General features: G+C 36.3%; 2 protein-coding genes across 8 annotated transcripts; both read left to right on the forward strand.

Annotated features, from left to right (window-relative positions):
- The first annotated feature begins 6175 nt into the window (after positions 1–6175).
- LOC121294392 (DEP domain-containing protein 7-like) lies at positions 6176–14699 on the forward strand. 3 transcript variants are annotated; one of them, XM_041218023.1, is made up of 9 exons: positions 6176–6335; positions 9242–9668; positions 10159–10292; positions 10529–10718; positions 11169–11386; positions 11900–12042; positions 13467–13592; positions 14040–14118; positions 14260–14699. In XM_041218023.1, the coding sequence occupies exons 1-9, from the start codon at positions 6251–6253 to the stop codon at positions 14472–14474; spliced, it is 1617 nt and encodes a 538-aa protein (XP_041073957.1). In that variant the 5' UTR covers positions 6176–6250; the 3' UTR covers positions 14475–14699. The 3 variants fall into 3 exon arrangements, with proteins under 3 accessions (XP_041073957.1, XP_041073959.1, XP_041073958.1); XM_041218025.1 differs by lacking the exon at positions 6176–6335 and adding an exon at positions 6521–6782 and having other exon boundaries at positions 9245–9668; positions 14260–14698; XM_041218024.1 differs by lacking the exon at positions 6176–6335 and adding an exon at positions 6521–6782 and having other exon boundaries at positions 14260–14697.
- A 671-nt stretch (positions 14700–15370) lies between these two features.
- Positions 15371–25379, forward strand: LOC121295030 (T-complex protein 11-like protein 1). Of its 5 annotated transcripts, none has more exons than XM_041219311.1 (11): positions 15371–15611; positions 17130–17240; positions 17360–17551; positions 18245–18374; positions 20113–20233; positions 20711–20931; positions 21140–21276; positions 21757–21929; positions 22354–22535; positions 24006–24178; positions 24621–25379. In XM_041219311.1, the coding sequence occupies exons 3-11, from the start codon at positions 17404–17406 to the stop codon at positions 24857–24859; spliced, it is 1524 nt and encodes a 507-aa protein (XP_041075245.1). In that variant the 5' UTR covers positions 15371–15611; positions 17130–17240; positions 17360–17403; the 3' UTR covers positions 24860–25379. The 5 variants fall into 5 exon arrangements, with proteins under 5 accessions (XP_041075245.1, XP_041075246.1, XP_041075244.1 ...); XM_041219312.1 differs by having other exon boundaries at positions 17363–17551; XM_041219310.1 differs by lacking the exon at positions 17130–17240.
- The last annotated feature ends 486 nt before the right edge of the window (positions 25380–25865 follow it).

Genomic DNA, 25865 nt, shown 5'->3' on the forward strand with positions numbered 1-25865 from the left:
TTAGATATAACAAGACTGGAGGAGTTAACTGATTCCAACCTAAACAGGGAAAAGAAAGCTGACAAAGAAGCAATCTGTGAACTTCCAAATGCCAAGGAACTACAAACTAAAAATGTAACATCTCCACAAGACCACAAAGAAAAAGATTCAAAAGATTTTATTTTAAATGGTTTAAAGGAGCAGACAGAAGTCTGTTCAGAAATCAGTGAAAAAGATTGTGTATCTGAGAACAGAGCCAGTTATCTTCCAGTTAAAGACACTGAAAATTATGATTTTATCTGCACTGTAAACAGGGAAACCGACACATCTAGAAACGCCCCATCCACTGGCAATTTACAAACAGGAAATACTGTGCTAGCTTTGAAATACCCAGTTTTCACAGGACAGCAGGTCCACACTGTGTCTAGTAACACACCACGAGAGCAGATTTTTTTTGTCCATCATACACAGCCTCTTATACATCATCCAAACTCTCACGTTCCTCTTCAAACTTACTGTGACTCAAACCCCTTCAATCCCATTTACACGCAGGTTAAAGAGTTGTTTTATGTTCAACAGCCTGCTGCAGCTTTTCCAAAAAAAGAAGCATCATCAGAGAACCACCAACAGTGTCAAGAGGTGAGCCAGCAAGTCCCTGAGTGTCCCAATGTCTCCACAATACCGGAATGTCAGGGCTCAGAGAAAGAGAAAAACCAAAATAGCATTGAGGCCCCCTTAACCATAAAAAACAATGACCCAGCAGCTGTAAATAGGAAAACGTCCAAAAAGATCTCTGAAAATTGTGTTCAAAATAATATTTATGCTTCAGACCACATGCTTCAGATTTCAGCCAAAAGACAAAAAGTGATTCACATGGCCAGCCTAGAGCTGTCTCCCTTTCAGTTGACAAACAAAATGAATGCACCTCCTTCACTATATCCAAAGACTCTCGTTGATTATTCAGACACCATTCATTGTGTTCCCTTTGTTCAGGCTTGCAGTCCAGATCAATTGCTTTTGCATTCTGTTATAAGATCAGACCCTCAACAAGCTATTCACCATCCCTCTAATGCTGTTGAGGTGATAAATCAACAAGAACAGCATCCTGCAACTCCATTCTTACAAGGAACAAACAACGATAGTAATAAGCCTTTTGAAGAATCAAGGTCAGTACAAGATATGGCAATTAAACCACCTTAATAACCCACATATTATATTATGAACATGTTTTGTTAATAATTTAGATTCTAAATTTTAGATTTTTATTTTGTTAGACAAAACCTTTCCCTCTGTAGTAAGGTTGTTGTTTTTAACAATGCTATTGAATTCATGATAATGAGCAATATTACATTGGCAAGGCTGTTTAACAACCTGTAATTTTTATTTTGAATGTTTACTTTGAAGTTGTAGTGGTAAAAAATATTTTATAATTTTATTGTTTATAATTTATATATTTAATACGATTGAACAGATTAGGAATGAATACCTCTTCTGTGGACTAGCTTTGGAGCGATAAAATCAATACATTAATTTATGTTGTAAATATAAATGAATACTGCCTGCAGGGGGAGCTGTCTACTCTTATTTTTTCCTCTGAAACCTGTCCTTGGAGTGTGATGTATAGCACTGTCCTGTGAAGTCTTTGTTAGCAGTCTAAATCATAATACTTATGGGCTTTGGTGGTTCAGTAGATTAATGAGACACTTTCTGTACTTTAAAGGATGTCAAGACAATACGTTAATTTAGTAAATCTTAACTTGAAAGCAGTGGTGTACACAATGTAATTCGAACAGGATAAAAAACACAGACAAAATACAGCAACATATAAAAAAGTATCATAAAACACATTTAAAAAAAAAAAAAATTCTTAACACTAGTGATGTCACTGGCAGATCACTGTATTCCCCTATAAACACCTCCATTGTAAGAAACTGTTATATGGACATGCAGGTACATAGTTTATGGAAAATATACTTGCATATCATATTAAAATTACATATGCTAGCAGAATATAATACGCTTTTCTGATTTTAAAAACAAATTACGTAATGTTGTTTAAAACTTTTTTTTTTATACAGGTCATGAAAAGGCAACTTTTGTGTAGAAAACATCTATTTCTTGGGGGGGAAAAAAACACTTTAAATGTTTGAAAATGCTATTTAATTTTATTTATGTATTTATTTTGATTTTTTAACTGCATATTGTTTCTAAGAAATGCATGAAAGAAATTGTTGAATAAAAATATGCTGTTCAACACAACGTTGCAGAAGCACTAATTCCTCCATACAAAAACATGCCTGTTGTCTGATTTAGGAATAAAGGAATTCACTGTAGTATATGATAATTTCCATTCAAGTTGGAGTTAAGAATTACTGGAATAAAAATGTTAGATATTTGTTAAATATAAATGTCCAGTTTTCAGTAAAAAGAAAAAAATACATGAATATGTATATAGTTCACATAGCTATGTAAGTAGGCAAAGACAGAGTAAACCATTGTGGATTGATTGGGAATAGTTGAATGAAAATTATTTTCTGCAAAGCTGTATTATGTTCATTCGTCTTTCTCCAAAATACCTCACCAGTGGTATTCGGGCGTAGTATAATATTTTCCAATAAACACTAAAGGTATCTAGCTGTACTATACTCTTTTTTTTCTAACAGCATTTTCTTGATATAGTAAGAGGTTCTTTATGCAATATTGTGTTGTCTGAATCATGATTCTTAACACTATGTTTTATTTGAGTTTACAAAGAGAAATTGTCTCTATTCCAACATCACTATATTGATTGATTTCAAAGGAATATATGGTTGAGGTGTTGAGGGGCTGTGGCTTAGAAACAAACACGATTTATTAAAAAAAGCAATAGAGTACTTATTACTTTGTAAAGTGCTGTGTGGTTATTGTGTGGCCTCAAAAGCTTTTATTTTATGTTATTTGTGTTGCATTGTTTGTTCAAAATAATAAAAAAAGAAAAATCACAAAAAAAGACTACAAAGTGTTTAAATAGGATACCTGTTTTATAATGAGAATATCATTGACTCAGGGAAGCTGCAAGTCGTGTTTTAAATTAGGTACTTATGTTAACCCTGAACTTATATGTAAAGGAAAGAGAGAACATTTGCCTCCACCACTGAAACTAAGCGCATACATATTTTATATTCAGAATGTAATGAAGACTACTTATTGAGTGTGACATGTCCTCTTGTATACATCTCTCTTGCCCAATCAGCACAGGTATTGCTGTTACAGGTATTTACCGTATTTCACGCATTAAATTATGAAAAAAACACTATTGTTTATATATATATATATATATATATATATATATATATATATATATATATATATATACACACACACACACACACACACACACACACACACACACACATATATATATATATATATATATATATATATATATATATATATATATATATATATATATATATTTTTTTTTTTTTTTTTTTTTTTTTTTTTTTTTTTTCAGGGATTCAATTGACAAGATGTGTATTCACAAATATTTATTGAAATACTATTTTGTTTGTTTGATTGTTTGTTTTTTTATGAATAAAACATGGTTTGATATTCATGAAACTGCTGTTGGCTTTTTTAGCAACAGTCAAGAATAATTATTTAAATATATCAACTTTTATTTTTTGTATCTAAAAACAGACTTTAGCTTTCATTTGATCAACTTACACCCAGCCAGTATAAAACACAGCTGGGTTATTTTTATTTTTTTTAATGTACTGTATTTTTATTTTATTTTTTTAAAAATAATTACAGCTCAGGATTAACCTTGGATTGCATGAACCATATATCTGTGATTATGATGAGATAACTGTAAACTGTAACTGGTGCTGTACAATGCAAAAAAAAAACAAAAAAAAACCCCAAAACAATGTACTGTAATTAACACACAAGCCAGAGTTATCATTACCTGTTCTGCTACTATGATGTACAGCAGGATTCTGAGATATTTGTGAATATCTCTACTGGTGCATTCTGGTCAAAATGAACAGAGATAGCTAGATTAATAACCTGTTCTAAATAAAGATACACTACAAGCCACTTGTATATCAAATAGGTGAAATGTTTATGACCCATGGCCAGTACAAGTGAATTATTATGTCTATCAGGTTTATATTATACTGTAAACATTCAGCAGTGTGTTTCCATACAGGTTTGCAGTGTTCAATGCCAAAGACAGATTGTTTGCAAAAACATAATGCAATTCAATCATGCATCTGTATCACATGACTGTGAGGCACCATTGTAAATCACATTCATGATCAACATTCTATGGGAGCATTTGCATGATGTTTTGATATCTATTGTCTATTAAATGGTAATACACTGAGTTAGTAGATTTTTTTTAAAACATACCTGTAATTAAAGTGGAGGGGAGGGGGCAACAACACCACTATCCTTGGAATTGGGCAGAATTAGTGATGGCGTATCTACAGATTACAGCTGTGCGTCAACTGTAATTTTGTTTTGTTTTCTTGAGGATAACCCACAACTTAGGGTGTGCCAATAGTTTCTATTAAAAAGTATATTCATTGTGGTTTTTCAGAGGAGTGTGCTTAGTTAGGAATGTACATACAAAAGAGTTTCTTCAGTTAAGGATCTGCTGGGAAGCTTTCAGATGTTCATCCAGGCTAGCCTGTCTGGAAAAGATTATTGTATATATTTTCCTGACCGCTATACATCTGATGCTACTTCAATTTACAATCGAATTAGTTCGCTGAACACACACTTTTTGTTGAAACATCCGAATCAGCTGATTATCAAACAGGCTAAAAAAAAAAAAAAAACATTGAATGCCTAATATTAGAAATGGATTGTTTTTCACATAAATATATAGCAGCACATGTGGTCTAACCTTTCAGCAATGCAGTTAGGTTATGCTGCTCCTACCTGTGAACAGTGTTTACAGAGGGTTAGGATGTCAAATCTATAATTACACCACACTTTAGCCTAAAAGAAACAGAATATGCTATTATTGTTTTCAAATAATAACATTAAAATCAGTACTGTTTTACAGGTTTGGGTGTAAAATATTTCAACAACCTTTCTGTTTAACATTCTCTGATCAGTTACCCTGGTCCTAGCCAATGTATTAGTTTTTTTTTTAATTGTATTTTATTTATTTATTTATTTATTTATTTTGAACATTCATGACAGTCAGGAAAGGCCAAATGATGAATTATATTCTTTACCTACAGTATGGCAATGCAGTGATACTGCAGGGATGTACTCTAATTTTCTTACCAGCTAAAATACAATTCAAATGTAAATTAACCAGCGGCTTGTCAGATTCCACCAGTGTTAATCATTGACAATGCGTTACAGCTCATGACCTTTATCCACAACTGGTATTTCACCTTTAATCAGAACACTTCAGGAGCATGACTTGGCAGTAAAAAACAGTAATGTTCTCACACACCTCTGAAAAGGCTCCACCACTGAAGAATGAACTGTAAACAAAAGATTTACCTGTTCAAGTCTACATTGAGTCAGAGCTGTGAAAAAGCAATTACAATTCTTATGACAGTGAAGGTACATGGAATTTTAAAATATGTTTTTTATTTGACAGGTGGTCTGGTAATTTGAAATGAAATAGGCATATGATTTTCAAATGTTTTTCTCCAGTACAAAATTGTTTTCTTAATATTATCAAACTAGAAAGATTCAACAAAGGACTTCATACCACCAAAGTAAATATTTTAATATTAACAGCTTCATACATTTCCTTCTCAGAAACGAAAATGTTACATTTATATTGAAAATGTTTGCAAGTTGTGTCGATTTCTCTACAAGTGCACTTGTAACATTATTTGGCTTTAACTAAATATTTATATTTATATTTAAATATCTGTATTTAACAAAGCTCTGCTTCTTTGTACAGTTATTGCTGTATACGTCCGAGTTGCTGGTTGCTAAGTTTTTTTCAAACTGATTTAATTCGATCTAGTCGCGGCGGTAGCATTGTCTTGTTTTTTGGTGCAGGGATTGTGAAACAAATGGCCTCAAGGATTATAGAGATTATTTGACAATTAACCAATCAATTATTTAAAATAACCCTAAATTGCTTCCTACCAAATGTTTTTTTTTTTTTTTTAATGGACACATTTGGGAGCAAATAAAGGGAGGAGATTCTGAAGTTCTCTGCAGTAGTGCACAATTACGTCACTGCTTTGATAGAATCTAGCAAGTAACTCGACGGCTAAGATCAGAGAGCAGCAGTAAACTGAAATCGAGTATGTCTACAGTGCGGGAGAAAGCGGCGTCTTTGAATCTCACTGGAACTATGTACAGCCCAATGCATAACCCACCCAGAACATTAGGTAATTATTTTACTGTATTTTACTATAACATTAGAGCAAATTCCTATTTGCGTTTTAACATATTTTTTCCATTCTTGCATATTAACAGAAACTTAATTTTGACTTTCAGCGTACAGTAATACTAGTAATAGTTTACCTATGTTGTACAGCATGTACAGGAGACATTGGTATTTAATTTAGATGACGTTATGATTCAAGTTTAAACGCCAGACGTGTTCAACTTTTGCAGCCGTTTGGAACTCCATCCGTTTTGTAGCTAAAAATGCAAAGAAGGCGTGGACCATGAATCCCAGGCAGAGAAAACCATCGGCAAACTGGCAAAGAGCCATGAAGTGTTTTTTTTCCCGTAGGCCTTTAAGTATACAGAGTACATGTCTGTACTATCGGCATACTCACCTGTCTGCTGTTTGCAAAACATGGCAACTGACTGAGTCGCAGTGTACTACTGTAAGTAGGAATTCCGTTTTTGAATAACATTTTAAAGGATATAATTGTATCGCAAAATGTAAAAAGTAATCGACAAATTGCGGTAAAGTTCTGGACATTAAGATGTGTGTGTATATATCTATCTATCTCTATGTAAAGAACAGTTTCTTTTTTTTTTTAATTTCTTTGACAAACATCGCCAGGATACGGTATTTCAATACGCTGTCGTATGATCCTCACTTTCTTTAAAACATTTTTGTTCTTTTGTTTACATTTGTGGTATGAAATTTAGGCTGTTCAATGTAATTAAGTTCAAATAATCCAAATGATTTTTTAAAAGGAGAAGTAGAAAATATTTAGCAGTTGGCTGAGTGGAAACCTTGTGGGACAGATCATGACAAAATCGACAAGTTACGTTGTATTGGTATTTCTTTTCCCCTTGTCCAAAGGTTAACGAGTACGTTTTTTGTTTGTTTGTTTTGTAACTAGTCTGTTAATATGTTGCAATAGAACTGAATATTTTCCCAAATTGTATGTTCTAGAACCACTCTCTAGCATGACAGGTTTGACTTCATCACCTTGCCATTAAAACCCGTATGGTTTAAATTATTGTACTAGACAGTAATTTATGCGCCTACTATCTGATTGTATTTGACACTCTTAACGTTTTGGCTTGAAATACGCCATATTTGTGGGTATAGTAGTATAAAAATATAACTTAATGTGACGAGATTGTGTTTTCTACAGAGGAGGTGGTAATAACTGATGGGTATTTTTATTGGTTGCATTGACCTGCAGGGTATTAAAATCTGTCTAAAGTACTAAGCAAACCAGAGCTGTGTCTATACAGCAAAGCTAGCTGGTTTGTGCAGGATTGAAATGTGTGGGGGGACATTTCTGCATGAACAAGTACCAACGGGGGCTTGTTTGTTTCCAGGCTGTGTATATATAGTGGCACAAATCGACTTGTGCATCCCAGTTTTATGGGTTAATCGATCTTGTTGACCAAGGGACCTAAACTGTGTTAACCGTCCCCCCCCACCCCCGGCTTGGGTAATTTAGTGGACTGAGCCAAAATGTCGTTCAAATCTGACTCGGATCTGTATACTGTATATTCTATCTTTTATTAGCTTTAACTATTCGCTTTAGTGGAATGTGAATCGGGAAGAGAACATTGCCTTCCATACCAAGTTCCAGACACAGTATATTCCTCCCCCCTCCTTTAAGGTACAATATGATGCTATTGGTACACTTCTTTAAATGCTATGTATAAACCCTGCATGTCTGAGCTGCAGATAAATCTGGTATCTCAGACCTGTGGGGGTAGTACAGATTGTGACAAAGACCAGTTGTCTGAAATCCTACATGTGTCCTAATTGTGATAGTGGGCTATCTTTATTGTATTGTTTATTCAACCATGTTATTAAAAGGTCATATTGTGGTATTTTGTCACAATAGCGCAAACCCTGTTCATTGACAAAGGCTATAGTAATTGAGTTGCTGTTATTGTCATTTCCTTGTCACCTTGGTTACGTAACTACCCAGACTTTTTTGTTTCCCTCTCTCCCCTTCACTCTTTTTTGGAAAGTTATTTCCATTTCTGATATGAAAACCACTTTATCAAGCAAAGAGACATTGATAAGAGTCCACTTCCGTGTGCCCGTTTTCATTGCTGGTATTTGAGTCAATAGCGTCGCAATGATATGTAAACAGCACTGGGGCAGTGAACTGACTCATACCAGTTTCTTTTTATGCTTATTGCACTTGATTAGAATTGCTGAACTGTACAAGGTAGCAGGACTGCTCCACTCTCGGTTAAACTTCAGCTCCTCAAAATACGTACTAATGTGAACTCAGTCGGGTTGAAACCTTAGTCTAGATCTTTTACAGTTATCTCCAAGTATGCAAATCTAGACCAAAACGTTCTCTTGGCTGAATTTGTTTAAGGAAGTGCGGTAGAATGCAGCACTCTCTGTTTGTCAGTGGTGCTGGATCAAGATGTGACCACTGGCAAAGTGATGATTTTATGTAAGCATTGTGTCAGTAGTTTCCATTTGTGTAGCCCTATAAAGGGGCAGGGTTGAAGTGGAATTCGGAATTCTATGTTCTCTTTGCAAAGGGATTTCAACCGTTCAAACTGCTCTCTCGTGGGTAACCAAACAAAAAGTGTTCCATGAATAGGCCTAGCCTTCTTAAACTTGAATGTGTGCCACCCATTGATGTATTTAATATAAAACCTTCCCAAATGTATGGTGGGTATAGCTAATTCAGTCAGCATGTGCAGAGAGTGTCTCTGAGGTGCAGTACAGCCCACCCTGTTAAATAACCAGAGAGTAGAACAGAAGGTTTAATCATTGTCGTTTTTTTTTTTTTTTTTTTTTTTTTTTTTTTTACCATTTTTATTTTCATTTCAAGATGTTGCTTTTCCAGTGGCAGAAAATATGGCTGCCTGTTTAAGTTCCTTCCCCTTTCTTTTACAGTAGACTCCAGCATGGAACAGAAGCCGTTCAGAGCAACGTTTATATGGAGCAGTATTATCAATACCCTTCAGACTCGGGTGGCGGTCAAAAAAAGACGCCACAACTTGAAGTATCACCACGACTGCTTCATTGGCTCGGAGGCTGTGGATGTCATTCTGGCTCACCTCGTACAGAACAAGTTCTTTGGGGATGTGGAGATCGCGCGTGTGAAAGTGGTGCGCGTGTGTCAGGCCCTCATGGATTACAAGGTATTTGAGGCTGTTGACACCAAGGTCTTTGGTAAAGACAAAAAACGGTCGGCGTTTGAGGACAGCAGTTGCAGCTTGTATCGATTTCTGAATTCGCCGAGCCAGTCGGGGAGAGGTGAAGAATGTGGAAGTGGCTCCCCGGGTTATCAGAGAAGTGTGTTCAGTCGGTCTTGTAGAAGGTTTGTAAGTTTCATTTTGTCTCGCCATCTAAAGGCACCATGATTTTTTGAAGTGTGATCAAGCTATAGTAGAAATCCACCAGTCTGTTAGCAAAACAGACCTATACTAATCTTGGTCTCCTGGGCATATTACTTAACCTTCTGTGGTAAGCATACAGGTGTTTTTGATTGTCATACTTCAGGTAACCTGATGTTAACTTTAGTTCTCTCCACTATTTGTTAAACTAGTTGACAACCTAAATATCCTTGACCATTGATTACTACTGACTAATGAAGCATGCAGCAAGCCTAGTGTGTGTGTCTTGTCTCAATTTGAAATGTTCAGCTGCGACTGCTAATTCTCTGGAAATGTGAGGCACATCCTTTAGTATTTAATCTACTAATTTGCTTTTATATAATTGATTGAATGTAGTAATGGAATTTGCCATCAATGCTGAATTGTTACAATGTCATAAATTGATCCTACTTTTTAATTGATTTATTTTAACAGACAAGAAGAAACCGTAAATTCTGCATCCACCCCTGTCAAAACAGATAAATCTTTAGAAGAGCTACTTGACAACTTGAGTCTGAATCCTGTAAACACGCCTACAATGAAAATAGGCTCGAGCCTGCCTCAGAAAGGTACACGTCAGGTGGAAATCTTCTGATGGATTTGTAACTGTAAATTGAATTGTAAGACGTGGTTTTAACAGGGTTAAGTGTAGGGTTGTGGTTGAATTCCTCAGATTTCCAAGTTCCTGTTGGCTTATCTTTCTAGTATCCTGTTAAGCTGTAAAGCCATTCAACAGACATGACAATGCTCTGAACTTGCTGCTTGTAACTGCATCTGATCTGCTGGCTGTAAATCTCTTGTGCAGTTATTAATGAAGTGTGGCACGAACAAACAGTCCTGCGCCTGCTGCAGCTTGTGGAGCTTCCACTGCTTGACGTGCTGCTGGATGGAAGAGAGAGTGGCTCTCGACCAAGGAGTGTTGACAGTGATCCTGACCTGCTCTTCACCAGCAACTACCTAGACAGGGAGATCCTCAAGGCGTTCAGTGATTCCCAGTAAGCAGTGACTTTTTGAGTTTAGATGCCTGGTTTTTTGCCTGCTGTCATGTATGCATGAAGTGTTTTGACTTTTTAGAAGTGGTAATCTATCCTGTTCAGACTGCAGTTTTCACTGTACTTGCTGGATGTGAAGTTTGATTTACAGCCTTCACCCTAATAGACATACAGGCTATTTTATTTGCTTGTATTCCAGATGTAAGTACAGAATACGCAGATGTCTCAAAACAATGACCTGCAAGCAAAGTTGCTGGCTTGATTCATTTCTCTATGGTGCTGTTTTAAATTGCACATCCTGATTTTTATGTCCCTAAAGATTGGAGAACTATTAGTAAATAAAGCCAGTGTAATAAAATGGATTGGATCCAAAGTCCTGGTTCCCCAACAAAATGCATTGACCTATTCTGCATAGAACTAAAATGTTGACATGTCTGACCTTTTGCACCCCAGGGCTGATGACTGGCTGTCTGCGGCAGTGGACTGTCTTGAGTTCCTGCCGGACCAGACGGTGGTTGACGTGAGCAGAAACCTGCCAACGTGCCCTGAAGAGACGGAGAAATGCAAGCGACTTCTATATGACACGGTTGTAAAATACTACAACCAAAACAGAGAACCTCTTCTTCGGAACCATTTCTTGGACATACATACTGGCATAACTGAGTTTCTTGGTAAGTGCAAGATCTTGTACCACCGCCTCTGTGGTAGTTGTAAATTGTATAGCCTGTTTTTAAACAAATATTTGGGCCAGTCTGTGTACTTGCTTTTCAGTAGTTTGGCCTGTGTTGGTGTATTTACTTAAATAGTAATTAAGGTTTTGCTTGCACGTAAATGTTCAGTTGTGCTAGGAGACGAAACATTCAAATCCACAACGTTGTTTAAGAGTCTGCATCACTAGATATATTAAAACCGCTATCCTTTCTGAACTTGCAGAGGTCCATATTACAAACTATAAAATTGTTCATGGGATCACAATACTAATGAAATAAGACCCTTAAGTTTATAAGCCACTGCCTTTCCTTCTCTGTGGCTACTTGTCTACCCTTTCTGTAACTGATCAATATGCCATCGCTTTACTTGCTTGCTCTGTATTCCCTGCTAAGTTGTATTTGTTTATAGATGTGCTGTCCTGTGTTGCTGGTCTTGAGGGTCTCTTTGTATCTCCTACCTGTTTCTTTTTTTAGTGAATGGTAAATTGGAGCAAGCTCTTGAAGCTGTACAGCTTTCCTTAAAGCTGCTGGATTCCCGAACCCGAGAAGAGTTGAGGAGGTTGCTGTGCTTCATGGCTGTGGCTGCAGTGCCCACTGAATTCAGGCTTCAAAAAGACGTAAGTGCCCCAACTTTACTAGCGACCTGTAGTAATACACTTAAGTAAATCATCCACTTTTTAACATTTTTATATATGTATAAAATATAAATAAACACCACTATTTTGTCATTGCTCAACATGGCATGATATGCTGGGCTTGGCTAAAAAGAGGGGGGAGAAGAGGAGAGGGTCTTTTTTTTTTTTTTTTTTTTTTTTTTTTCCCCTTTGGTCAACCCCCCCCCCCCCCCCCCCCCCTCATCCAAGTCCAGCATATTATACAATGTTAAGCAGTTGCAAAATTAGTTTTGTGCTCCTACTATCTGATTTAATTTGGAATTCTTAATGTTTTGGCTCGAAATACACCATATTTGTGGGTGCAGTAGTATGCAAATAGTGTCGCTTAATGTGACGAGATTGTGTCTCCTACAGAGGAGGTGATAATAAATCTGTATTTTTATTGGTTGCCATTGACCTGCAGGGTATCTAAAATCTGTTTTTAAAATGCTAAGCAAACCAGAACTGTCTTGAGGCTAAACAGCAAAGCTACCTATTTGTGCAGGATTGAAATGTGTGGAGGACGTGTTCTGCATGAACAAGTACCAATGGGGACTTGTTTGTTTCCAGGCTGTGTATACATGGTAGCACAAATTGACTTGTGCACCCCAGTTTTAAGGGTTAATTGATCTTGTTGACCAAGGAACCTAATCAGTTTTAACCCTCTTCCCCATCCCCTTCGTCTTGGGTAATTTAGTGGAGGGAGCCAAAATGTTGTTCAAATCTGACTCCAGAGATCAGTATACTGTCTTATTAGCTTTAACTATCTAGCTTAGTGGAAAGTGACTCGGGAAGTGAACATTGCCTTCCATACCAAGGATTTCAGGCATTAGATGAACTGTTCTGTCTTTTTTTTTTTTTTTTTTTTTTTTTTTTTATTTACACTGTTTGATTCTGTATTTGTTTCCCTTGGCCAATGCAATCCGTGAAGGAAGTTCCAGACACAGTATAAAGTTATTGGTACACTTGTTTAAATGCCATGTATAAACCCTGCATGTCCTGAGCTGCAGACAAATCTGGTATCTGACTTGTGTGGGTAGTACAGGTTCTAACTGAATGTAAAACCCTAGACTGTGACAATGACCAGCTGTCTGAAATCCTACATGTGTCTTAATTGTGATAATGGGCTATCTTTTATTGTATTAATGTTTATTCAACCAGGTTCTTAAAAGGTTATCTCGTAGTCTTTTGTGGCAGTAGAGAAAAGTCAACACACCTCTCTCTGGACATGCTCTTCACATTGGTTTTATGGGTGTATGGAGAATCTAGGCAATGTCTACAAACAGAACCATTGATGGTTTAGATTAAAGAAATTGAAGAGCTGCTTTTTGTCTCCTTACTCCAGTAGCTGTTAACTGAAACTTTTTTTTTTAATGGTTTATTTTCAGATTGAGAACAGGATGGCTGTTAAAAGGGCCTTTACAAAAGCCATTGTCTGCCACAAGAGCCTAGCCAAGGGGAAGGTGGATCTTCTAGTGCTGTTCCTACTGGACAACCAAAAGGATGTGTTCAAGGTGAACTTTTGTTGTTTAAATAAGCAATTTTCCCCTTTCATGACTACTCCCCAAGTAATTGAATGCTTTTTTGCAAAACTCTGGGCATGCTCGGAATCCTTAATCTGTCACTTGCTGAATTGAAATAAATATATAATGTTCTGTACTTTTCTAAAAGAGTTGGTGTAGATAAAGGATTCCCGTAATGCATGGAGTAAGGTGTACTGTACCAGAGGTACCTTAACTTTTGTTTGTGGTAGCCAGGTTCTTGTATAAACTTGACTAGTTTACATGAGTGTCATTTTAAAAGCAGGAATGTAACATTAGGTACTAATGTATAATCTGTCCTTGGTGTATGTTTTCTTATTTAGGAAAGAGCTAGTACAATGCATACATTAGCCTTGCTTCAACTGATGTGTTTGATACATAGCTGGTCAAATTAATTATTTTGTGTTCTTCCTTATGCAGATTCCAGGAGTCTTGCATAAGTTAGTTAGCGACAAGCTGGCGTATATTCTACGTGGGCGAGATCCAGATTTAGATACAGGTATTGTTGGATTAATATCCTATTAGTTAAATGAACTGCCGTATACAATCAATTGCAATACTTTTTGAGTAATTGATGGACTTATGGTGTTAATTTCTTTTTCAATATTGGATAGATGACACTATCTTGTATCTATTTCAGGCTATACTTTCTGCCAGAGACTCTCTAGCCAGGAATGTTCAAGCACTGTACAGAAAACTACAAAGGATGAGCTTTGGACTTTGCTTCGAACAATCCATGAGAACCAAAAGCTTTCAACTAAAGAGAAGAAGCGATTACTTGGTCAATTTTATAAGAGTCACCCAGATGTGTTTATCCAGTATTTTGGAGACTGTGCATCCACTGTGTATACATGAGTGTAATTGTTAAACCCTGTAAATATTGTTGCAGAATATTAGATTATAAATGTGTACATCTTTTTATAGCATTTATGTACATATGTGAATGTTTTATACTTTATCAAGTTTGAATAAAAAATAAACGTCCAGGTTAATTTTTAAAATTGTTTTATTTGGAAGGAAGCTGTAATAGCAGTCCATTGATGTTTTGGTCTCTTAAACTGTTATGTATATCGACACAAATAATATGAAACGGTTCAAATCTGGGACACCCTTCTGTTTCATAAATGGGTAATTGGCATACTGTTCCATCCAAGTTGCCTTGGTAACTGATCATGAAGAAATGGGACACCATGAATGAATTTAGTGTAATAAAAACCATACTCAATCTTTCAGACAAGGAATTAGTGTGGTAGTGTGTGCCAGTTCGGAGTTTCACTTCAAAGGTCAGAAGGACTGTTTCCTGCTCATATGAATATGTGCTTTGTAGTGCCATTATTGTACAGCTGCCTGAACAGAGTCCCTTAGCTCTGTGTCTAAATTCCATAGGAGGGGGTTAAACCTTTTTAAATGAATGACTGCCATACATGTGTGTTACTATCAATACAAGCAGACAGACTGGTGCAGTCTGCTGTTGTAATTGAATGGCTTTCTGTAGTGATGAGACACTTCACTCCTTCACCAACTGTGACAGTTCGATTTTACCTTATACAAACAAATTCACACGTAATCCCTCCACACATGTTATTTTAACTCTAAAGCGTTTTTATTTGCATTTTGGAAAATGTAGTCTAGTAAATTCAGTGCGCTGTGCTCTGTTAATGGACGCACGCGTAAAGGCAACAGTAGAACTACAAATCCCTAGAAGCGCTGTGTTTGTTTTTTTTTTGTAATTCTCATTTCCGTAAATAGAAATGGCTGCGCTCTGAATTTGCAGAAGAGAGGTGTTTCAATCTCAGTCAGCCTGACAACCTATTCTAGAAAAACCCTCATTGTACTCTTTGTTTTATTTTAACTGCTTTCTCAATAGCGAATCACCAACGAGTATTTTGTTGCATTTAACCCAGACTTCTGTGTTCTTCCACTAACTGCTTTGGTCGTTGCGTATTTTAAGTTAAAATTAAATTGAGAGGAAGAAAAAAGGAACATACGCAGGTAAGTTAACTTTTAGCAACGATTGATGTCATGTCAAGAATTATTTATTTTACATACCGATCGTTTATATATATATATATATATATATATATATATATATATATATATATATATATATATATAGATATATAGATATATAGATAGATAGATAGATAGATAGTATGGACTGTACTAATGTGCGTGATGTCATTGTTGGTTTATTCAGACAGTACAGTTCTACTTCTAGGACCCGAGTCATTGTGTTGGTTCTCTTGCACGCAAACGCAAGTTAAAAAAGTACAATATGAAATAAGTATACATTATTTAACTAGATTATAGTACATTCCAACAATTATTTTACAAGTTGGTTGTAATTAGCCTACACGAAAAATATAAAACATAATAGTTTATTATCTTTAATTTGAATCTATGCAATATTTTGAATAGTTCGATATATTTTTGTTTCAATAAAATAACAGGAGACGATTATTGTAATCCTGTGATGGAGACATTGCGTTTAATAAACACCGATGTTAACGACTAAACATCAGTTCGTCTCAATACTGGACAACTCCTAGGCCCAACCAAATGGAGCTGCGTTGCTTGAGAGGTTGACAGCAAAGGATTATGCCAGCTCATTTCACTTGTGACCTACATTCATTTTAGGGGATATTCAAATAATTTATTTCTCCACAAACAAAAACCAATAGAATTCAAAGTGAACAATGGACAGTAGCGTTCTGCGGGATAATTACATTTAAACATTTTTTTTTTTAATATAATAATAAAAAAATATTATTGTTATTCCTCACCAGGAATATATAGGTGAATAAAGCTTAACATTTGAAACAAGAACCATTGATTGTGAGAAGACCTGTATAGAGCATCCTTTAGCACAGTGAACATTGCAGTGTAAAAATGTGAGGATTTGTGGAGAAACCTAACAGAAGCACATGAAAATATTTATTATTATTATTATTATTATTATTATTATTATTATTATTATTATTATTAACACCCTGAAACAACATAACATCAGAAATGCAGAAATCCAAACATGATGGCCTTTGATTTGACATAGTATTCCTTAAAGTCAAACAATGAAGAAGTTGTAGCATACACAGAATGCAAAAGCTTATAAATCCAGTGGGGCTGCTCAGACTTTTCCTGCACAGCTGCTTGCCTTCCCTTTCATGTACCCACTCCCTGCTCCAGAGGACTCATTTAAAACCACAGACAAAGGCTAGGAATACTGCACCAGGCATCTAACCCACACGTTTGATTTACACAGTAACCTGAATAATGTGGCTTACTGTAACTGGATTCAATGTAATAGCTCTGTTGTATCTTAGGAACATGCTTACATCTGAAAAAATGTATCACTACGCCCTACAGTCAGTGTAACTCATTATATACCAGATTCTGGTATTGGATAAAGTGTTCTCTAAATATATCTAAAACTCCAAGGTCGGACTTACATAAGTATAGATGGATGGCTTCACCGTATTTACATTGTCGTTACGATTTCCTTGTGTCTAGGCTAGGGATGTGCTTCATTGACCCTGTGGGAGAATTACTGAAAAGCATGTGACCACAGCCTAACAAAGATTGTGAAGAATGAGTACGTCCACCTAACCTCAAACTGAGCCAGTATGTTATTCACCAAGAACGTTGGCTTACCCCTTTGAAGATAAATGTAACTGCTCTGCTCTGCCTCATTAAAAAAAAAAAGATGTGTGCTTTTAATAACAGTGTATTTGTATTTCCAGCAGTATTTTCAGCTAGTTGTTTGAAGCTTGTCATACAGAGAAACATGCCACTGGGTTCGGATAAACCAGGCTCCAGTGAGGAGGACAAGTTGAGTGATTCCAGTGAGACCAGAAACAGAGCTGACACCTTAGAGCAAGCATTAGGAGTTAGACAGCGCACCCCCAGCCCTCACCGAGGGAACACTCCACAATGTAAGTCTGGAATCCCTTCTATATCCAACACATTAAACATTTGCTGGCCTGTGATCAGCTGGCGACTGTAGCAGATATAATGTTTGCATTGTAACATAAAGTCATTACAGTATAGTTTAATGTCAGATAAACCTGTACATCATTGTGAGCAAATGTAATATACAAAAGTGTTATTTTTTTACTGTACCCACTGAAGACAGTATGTAAAAGTACGTGTTCAAATTTTAGGATGAAAACCCATATAAAGAACAAGATATTTTTTTGTACCTGGCTTGTGTTACATTTATACCGCTGCTGTTCATTTTTCCAGGGCAACAGATTTAATTTATAAATCAATTCCAAATAATCTTGATGAATATACAGGATCCAGTTGTGCCCCACGCAAGCCACTATCCCTCATTCTTGTCATAGCCTACTCTCTAATGTCTGAGACATTGGCAATAACAGATTTGCTGTAGTAACAGAATTAAATCAAAACCTATAATGCAAAAAGAGACCTATTTAAACATTGCAGCCTGGAAGACAAAGACTGGTGCTTTTACGTACTGGAAATGCTTCTTCAAGCTTCTGCATTTGTAAAAGAGTGATGATTCTATTGGGGTAAAGGTATTAGACCACAGACAGCTATGGGGGATATTATGAGGAAAAGAGACACTGAAAGCACCAATTTTACCACAGTGCGTCTTTCCACAGCTAGTCCTAGATTTGTGTCAGTGGACGAGCTGATGGAGACGGCTAAAGGAGTCTCTAACATGGCACTGGCCCATGAGATTGTGGTCAGTGGGGGATTCCAGCTGAAACCTTCTGACCCAGTTGAAGGCAGGTAAGACATCATTACGAAAGGACAGTCAGCCTAACACCCTTTCAGTGTAAACACACAGCACCCAATGAGCCTGACATCCACTTGACCCAAGTACTGTACTTTCATGATTATATACCTTTAAGAGATGGAGTGGCACATGACTGATGTGACATGGAAGGTGTTTATTAGGCTGCATCCACACTGGACAGAGTGACACAAGCAAAGTCGCTGAATGTCAATCCACGCCAAACGTGACTTGGAAACGATCCAAAAGACATACATGACCCCGGCAATGCATTCCTATTGGACATGCTAGAGATGGGCTGTCCCATTACAAAACAGGTTTTGTTTTCATAAAAGGTTACCACCCTGACCACCAGCAACCCCGCTGTAAAATGAAGGTTGGACTTGTAAAATCTATAGATCAGAGTTATTGAACATCACTATCGACCAGTTTTATTGTTATCATTATTATTAGTAGTAATTGTACAGTTGTAGTTGTAGTATTTTTTTTTTTTTCGTGATGCCAGTAGTAGTAGTAATAGTCTGATTTGAAGCCCGATACATCTGTCAGAAGACAGCTGGACAATAGTAGTATAGTTGAACTGATATTTTCAACAAAATTATTTTATTGTTATACATTTATATATACAACTTACTGCAATCTCAGCTGTGCTTCTTTACAAATTCCTTCTGTGATTATTTTTGTTTATTAACTTTTTAAAGTATTTTAAAGTGCAACTATTATTATTATTATTATTATTATTATTATTATTATTATTATTATTATTATTATTATTATCTGTTATTATGCGCAGGTCACCACTTACCTTGTATTATTATTTACTTTTATTTAGTTTTTCCATTTAAAACATTCGGTGAACTTGACAGAAAATGCTTTATAAATCTGGCTCATAATCTTCTAAACTATGTGTGAGCCTGGTAATGTTGGGATGCGTCACATAGAATACAAACGTGTTGCTAGCTTTGTTTTACAAGGTATAGAATAGTAGGACCTCGATAATATTTCTGTTTGTTTGGTGAATCTTCACAAAACTTCACATTGTGCATATGTGAAGACCTTGTCACGGATTTGTGCCATAGAACAATTTAGTGAACAAAATGTTATTCATCATACAAACAATCAAACAAACAAGTAATAATAAAAGCCGTGGCTTAAAATGAGGTCACATGTTCAAGCTGTGTGAATGCGGGACCTTTTTTGCGTAATTTTTAAAAGCCAGCAAAAGTGCACATTTTTCATTGAAATGCTGGATATGTAGACTGTGTGTATGCTCTGGTTTATTTTTGCTGAAGAAACCAATTTTTTTGCAACTTGCATAAATCAGAAAGAAAATGTCTTGGTGCTGCTCAATGCACCACCTGCAAGCCGGGCAGTGTCTTTCTTCTGGATGTCACCTCATAAATGAACTTTTCGTCGTCCATGATTAACTTGTTATGAGGCGTGACGTGTTTTGAGCCGTGTGTTGACGTGTGTCAAGGGTGTTAACCTTGATTCTGATTGGTCAGTTTCATTCCAGTCACGCGACGAAAAAAAATAAAATAGAAACAGGTTCTATTTTAACGACTCTAAATTGACCCAACCCTGCGAATTCAGTTTAGTATTTGCCTGTATTTACATGCTTTGTTTTGATATATGATAACACCTTCATCTTTCATTGTAGTATTTTAGCATTTATTTATTTAGCTAAAATGTGAACGATGGGGAAGACTAAATCTTCAACATTTTGATTCATAGTTTAGAAAAAAGAGTACAAGATATTGTGCACAAGGCATTCTGGGATTGCTTAGAAGCCCAGCTGGGGGAAGATCCTCCAACTTATGACCATGCGATTAAACTGCTGGGAGAAATTAAAGAGGTAGGTTTTTGGGGTTTTTTTGTACAGTATTTCAAGCGTTCAGACCCTGATTTATGAACAGCTCCGAAGGAAGTACATTGTGAGAACAGGATGTTGCATTAGTGCATCAGAAATAAAGTGCATGGTAATCAAATCAGTCTCAGTCAATTTGCCTGCTAAATATCACTGAATTCAAAGCTAATTACCAGTGTTGGCGCTTTAAAAGCACCCTGTCAATTTTAAGCACATGGTTTATATCATTCTGTGGGAAATGTATGTTAAAGTCACTGGACATTCACTGCTGTTAATGGGGTATTTTCAATTGATCTGAACAGATTTAATTACTGCAGTCATTCTAATCATTAAATGATTAATCTTCCTGAGTTTGCTTTTTATAACCTCGGGCCCTTTATGAATTATTTAACCACAGGTGGTATTTAGGCCGAGACAGACAGCTGTCAGATCGGGTTCATGTCAAAGATTCCCTCTTCTTCCTAGACCCTTCTGTCATTCCTACTGCCTGGCCACAGCAGACTGAGGAATCAGATTAACGAGGTTGTGGATCTGGATCTGATAAAGCAGGAGGCAGAGAACGGAGCACTGGATATTAACAAAGTAGTGGAGTTTATTATCAGCATGATGGGAACGCTGTGCGCACCAGCACGGGACGAAGAAATCAGGAAACTCCGGGACATCACAGCAATTGTTCCACTGTTCAAGTACGCGCAATTTAAAAATCTTCAAAAGTATGAGTTAGTTAAGAATTATAGATGGCATTACTGATGGGTTTGCAGGGTAATGCCTACTTTGGCCACAGTGAAAACTCCACTATCCAAGCGCATTTTAATGTAACATTGAACTTGATTGTGGAAAGCTGTTTACCACATGATTCAACGACACTGTAATGTTTTATTCTGCATCTTCCAGAGCCATTTTTTCAGTCCTGGATTTAATGAGGATTGATATGGCTAACTTTGCTGTAAGCAGCATTAGACCACATCTGATGCAGCAGTCTGTTGAATATGAGAGGACAAAATTCCAGGAATTCATTGAAAAACAACATAGTGAGTAATATATTCTTTCTTGCCAGTCAGAGGGGTGAGGGAGATTACAAATGTATAAGACAGACAGGTTTAGCATGTTATTACCAACTCTTCTATACACCACATGGATATTTGCTTTCAAGCACACATTTAATTTTCTTATATCCTTCAGGGTCTTATTATATTTTCTACCTCCTAACAGCACTTCCCACCAGTATATATCTCCCCCCATTCGCAGAGCTGCAGATAACAACTAAACAGCTGAAAAGCTTTACATACATAATGTAAACATGTGTCCTCAGATATTAATATCAATATTAATAAACATCACATTTGTTTTAATGGAAGCCTGTGTAATTTGAGCAGTACAACTTGTTCTGTATGAAGTAGACTTTTACAGTGCTGGCCTGCAGTGCTGCAGGCTGTCACTCGCACGCTATTGAGAGGCATTGCAGTGATAGTTACTAGAAGGTTTAAGGTAATACAATAGTTTCTCTGCAGATGCCTTGGATTTTACCCAAAGATGGTTAGAAGAAGCAGCCAACTGTCTTGTAAACGCTGGAGCAGAAGCCGCCCTTGCCTCTGCTGGCCCTGCGTTCTGTCCTCTCACTGTGCACAACTGTGCCTACATGAATCTGCTCAGATGGAACCACAGGCACACACCTTTCCCTGAAGTAGGTACCTTGAATTGCTGTCATTATCTTCCAAAGTCTGCAATTAATATGACCCTTGTCTATACTAGCTGTACTTTTATGCAATGCAGTAGTTTATTTAAGATTGGCAGGAGCTGCAAACTGGCTCAAATGACAGTGCTTTTTAGCTGAGGTGTTAACAAATACTAGCAGAGGCTGAAATGTGTAGATTTTATCAGGAAGTTCATGCTGAACCAGTTCTACATAATAAAGTATTGAGTGTCATAATAGAAGTAACTTAATGTTGGCATGATAGTTTTGAAAAACAACTGAATCACTATTTGGCATTTAAACCCTTAAAGCAATAGATGCATACACAGTAAGTGAGGTACTTCGATTTTTAGTAAATGCTTTGTTTTAATAAAATAAAAAGCTATCAGAGGACAGACATGTGGCTCTCTTTCAGACTCTATTAATGGATCAAAGCCGCTTTGAAGAAATGCAGATGGCTCTGGAACAACTGACCATAGTAGCAGCAGTGCTTCTGAGCACATACAACGTCACTGGGGCTGCATTATCTGGCCTTCCAGGGTTTGCAGACAAACTGAAGAGGGTTGTGAAAGTTCTGTTGGCAGGCATGCACATTCCGTAAGTTGATCAAGTGGTCTAGTGGCTTTGTTTTTTTTATTGCATGTATAGTTTAGACTGAATAAGCGTTTGAGAATGAATATGTCTCTTCTTGGCATCAAGCCATATCTATAAACATATAGAGAGTCTGGCCAAACCTTGATCTTTCTTGATTGGCGAACGGCGAGGTGATTGGTCAATCCTTTTTACATGACCTAAATTGGCGGTACAGGCGCCATGTTGTCACCACTTTCTACAGTACTGTGCATGCATTTACATTGACGGTTAACAAAAACAAACAAGTTTTTTTTTTAATGTATATTTTCTCCGGTTTAGCTGTGAATTCCCGTAAGCAGGCAGGAGAAAGTCTATTGGAGCAATCAGCTAAACTGACAAATTCTTTTTATTAAGACAAATAAATGACAGTGATTCAAAATATGTACATTATGTGTTAATTTATTCAGTTTTGTAAGAGTTTAGTATATATGCAAAAATAGTTAAAATAATAACAATATAATTGAATTATTTTTGAAGTTTTGACTTTTGACTTTAATAAATAAAGAATAAAATGCAAAAATAATAAAAACGAAAAAATGCAATGCTAATAGTGAAATAAAAATTTCAAATCAATGCACACATTACCTGCTTTCAGGTTACTTTTAAGTGGTAGTATTCCCCTCAATGGGAAAGGGTTGAGGGGTGTGGATTTTGTTTTATATGCAGAATATGGGGTTAATCAATTTTCTTGCCAGGTCGCCTCATCTCATCTAGACTTTCCAGCTGGCTCCCGTACTTACCGGAAACTTTGAGACAGGACAGGATTTTGAAGTTGCCCATAAACTGAAAGTAATATGTCCTAATCTGCACTGATTAGGATTTATTTCTACCGACTCTTCCGATCAAATAATAACACCGATCAGCTGTTCATATCTGTAACAGGAATAGTGAACAGCTGATCATTATAATAATGACAGATTATGTATTATCAACTAATACAAGATAAAAAGTAACTTTAAAATATTGATTTAAAAAAAAAAAAATATTGTTTATTTATACATATATTCTTTGAGCATTGTGATGCTGGCTAGTGGTCAGGAACAAAATTTAGCAGGGTTAACTGAGGGTTAACCCTCAATTTATGCATGATGAATCGGTATTCATTTTATCAGCAATGTTTTTATTTAATAAAATTAACCCAAGCACAATTTCTCTTTGCGATTTGAATAACTTATTACAACAAATAAAACATTTCTGTACCACAGGTTTCCTCATATAGGGTTACATCGTGCATGACCATGGTTTGGTGACAACATGGCGCCTGTGCAGACAGTTGGCTGAACACCCTCTACAGCTCTGTGAGCTACATGATGCTACAGTGCTCCCTAGTGGATACAAAAAGAATTGCACACTTGTTTTTCCTTCTCAGGTGACACACATTTTCACTATTTGGTCAATTCATATATATTTAGTGTTTTTTTGTTTTTTTTACAGCTCCTTCAATATGAGTGAAACCTTGGCTACTATTGGTGAAAAACTCTGTGTTGAGGTTAACAGCTGCTTGTCCCAGCATGGATTCACTCAACTTTCTGCTGACAAAGTTGCTATTCTGAAAGGGCAGACCCAAGCAGTGGTAAAACCAGATAACTCAATACGCAAACTCATAGGTAAACTCTCTTATCTAAAGTCAATAAGATGTAACAAACTTTTCTCAAGCTTTTGTTCGAATTCCCCAAGTCAATTTTAAATGCTTTAGCCAACATAAATACCAAACAGTATTTTACAAGTTGCTTCAGCATTACTGTACCTTATTCCATTAGATTGACATGTGGTCTGATTACTAATGAGAATGACTAGTCTGCTGCCCTGCTTATTTATAGAAAAGATACTTCAATCTTCATACACCTGAGATGAGGCAAAAGAACATTTAAATCATGCTTTTTGAATTGCAGTATGTATTAATCATTGCTAAGGTTACCCAGTCCTATGTAATGGAAAAAACAAGTTTATATAGCAAGAGTTGGTATTGTGCGTGTACTGATCGTACCTGTCAGTCAGTGTATCTGTCCGAGTCATTTGGTGATAATGAATGTATTTCTTTTTTGTCAGATTCTCGCATACAGACCTTCCTAATGTCTTACCTTGACTCAAGCCATCAGAAATCAATTCCAGTTGTCCCAGGTGGTCTTGCCCCAATTCAGAAAGAACTGGAGGAAATAGCTGTCAAATTCAGCCGTCTTGTCAACTACAATAAGATGGTTTTTGCACCACACTATGAGAAAATTCTTAAAGAGATCCTCAGTAAGGACAAGTCTCATTCAGTGGGAAAATCTGCAGGGCAAGGATGAACATTAAAACTGGGTAACTTGTTCTGCCAATCTAACAATTGGGGAATTCTCCATTTCACAGTTGGACTAAAAAGCAAATTAGACAAATGTTTCAACGAGAAGTTTTTGTCAAACTCCTTCTTGTTACAACAAAACCTTCCTGTTGAAAAAACATTTGTCTCATGTTTTTTTTTTTTTCAGTACTCTTGTGCATTTTAGGATTGAGTACATTTTCAATTTGAAAAACCTGGGGATGAAACATTGTACCAGCAAGAGTTAAGATTGTACTTGAAGTTATTGTCTAGGACCAGAGATCATTTCAACTAGTTATCCTAAACAACCATAAACTTAGACTGAACTGGAAAAAGCACTTAGCATCTCTCTGGGCAGTAAACATTATTATGCAGTTTGGTTTTCTTTGCAGAATTATCAGTACCCACATTATACTGTAGAATAGCTGAAAGGGTATACTTGGGGCTTCCGTTTTTCGGTTTTTATTAATTTAATTTTTCTGTGCTAATTTTTGGCTATTTTTGAGTTATGTAAAAAAAATTTTAGGGGCTTTCGCTTTTTATATACTGCGAAATTATTGTTTTTGGTTACTTTCCAAAACGCTGGGGCATTTTCTTTCTGTCACAATATGTATAGTAGTAACTCGACAGTACTTGCACACTTAAGTTGTACCTTCTGCCCTTTGCTGTCTTCCACAAAATCCTTTTGGTCACAGGCACATTCTTGTGGGGTTTTTGTGTGTCTAGGCATTTGTTTACATTTTGCAATTGTTTTATTCTATCTAACGGTAATGTAGCTTTAAATCCTGTGAACAAACCTTCTAATTGTAATGTCCTTTTAAATCTCGCAAGCAGTCTCCAAAAGAAGTGCAGGAATTTGCTGCATTGATTAATATTTACCTGGTCCATGAAAAGCAACACCAACCTGTAACTCTGTGCTTAATGAGTTTGCTGTATAAGTAGACTGTAAATCCAGTTGTGCAAGGTTGGTAAATTTATTTAGTACAAGCCAGTAT

Source organism: Polyodon spathula, chromosome 19, assembly GCF_017654505.1.
Source record: "Polyodon spathula isolate WHYD16114869_AA chromosome 19, ASM1765450v1, whole genome shotgun sequence".
Lineage (NCBI taxonomy): Eukaryota > Metazoa > Chordata > Actinopteri > Acipenseriformes > Polyodontidae > Polyodon > Polyodon spathula.

Excerpts from the sequence above, each read along its gene's own strand:
- LOC121295030 (XM_041219309.1), top strand. The coding sequence starts at position 17,323 with ATGTGTGCTTTTAATAACAGTGTATTTGTATTTCCAGCAGTATTTTCA. Across the intron at positions 22,536-24,005 it reads TTGGCAGGCATGCACATTCC|CTCCTTCAATATGAGTGAAA; the intron begins GTAAGTTGATCA and ends TTTTTTTTACAG. Across the intron at positions 24,179-24,620 it reads CTCAATACGCAAACTCATAG|ATTCTCGCATACAGACCTTC; the intron begins GTAAACTCTCTT and ends CTTTTTTGTCAG.
- LOC121294392 (XM_041218023.1), top strand. The coding sequence starts at position 6,251 with ATGTCTACAGTGCGGGAGAAAGCGGCGTCTTTGAATCTCACTGGAACT. Across the intron at positions 6,336-9,241 it reads TAACCCACCCAGAACATTAG|TAGACTCCAGCATGGAACAG; the intron begins GTAATTATTTTA and ends TTTCTTTTACAG. Across the intron at positions 10,293-10,528 it reads CTCGAGCCTGCCTCAGAAAG|TTATTAATGAAGTGTGGCAC; the intron begins GTACACGTCAGG and ends TCTCTTGTGCAG.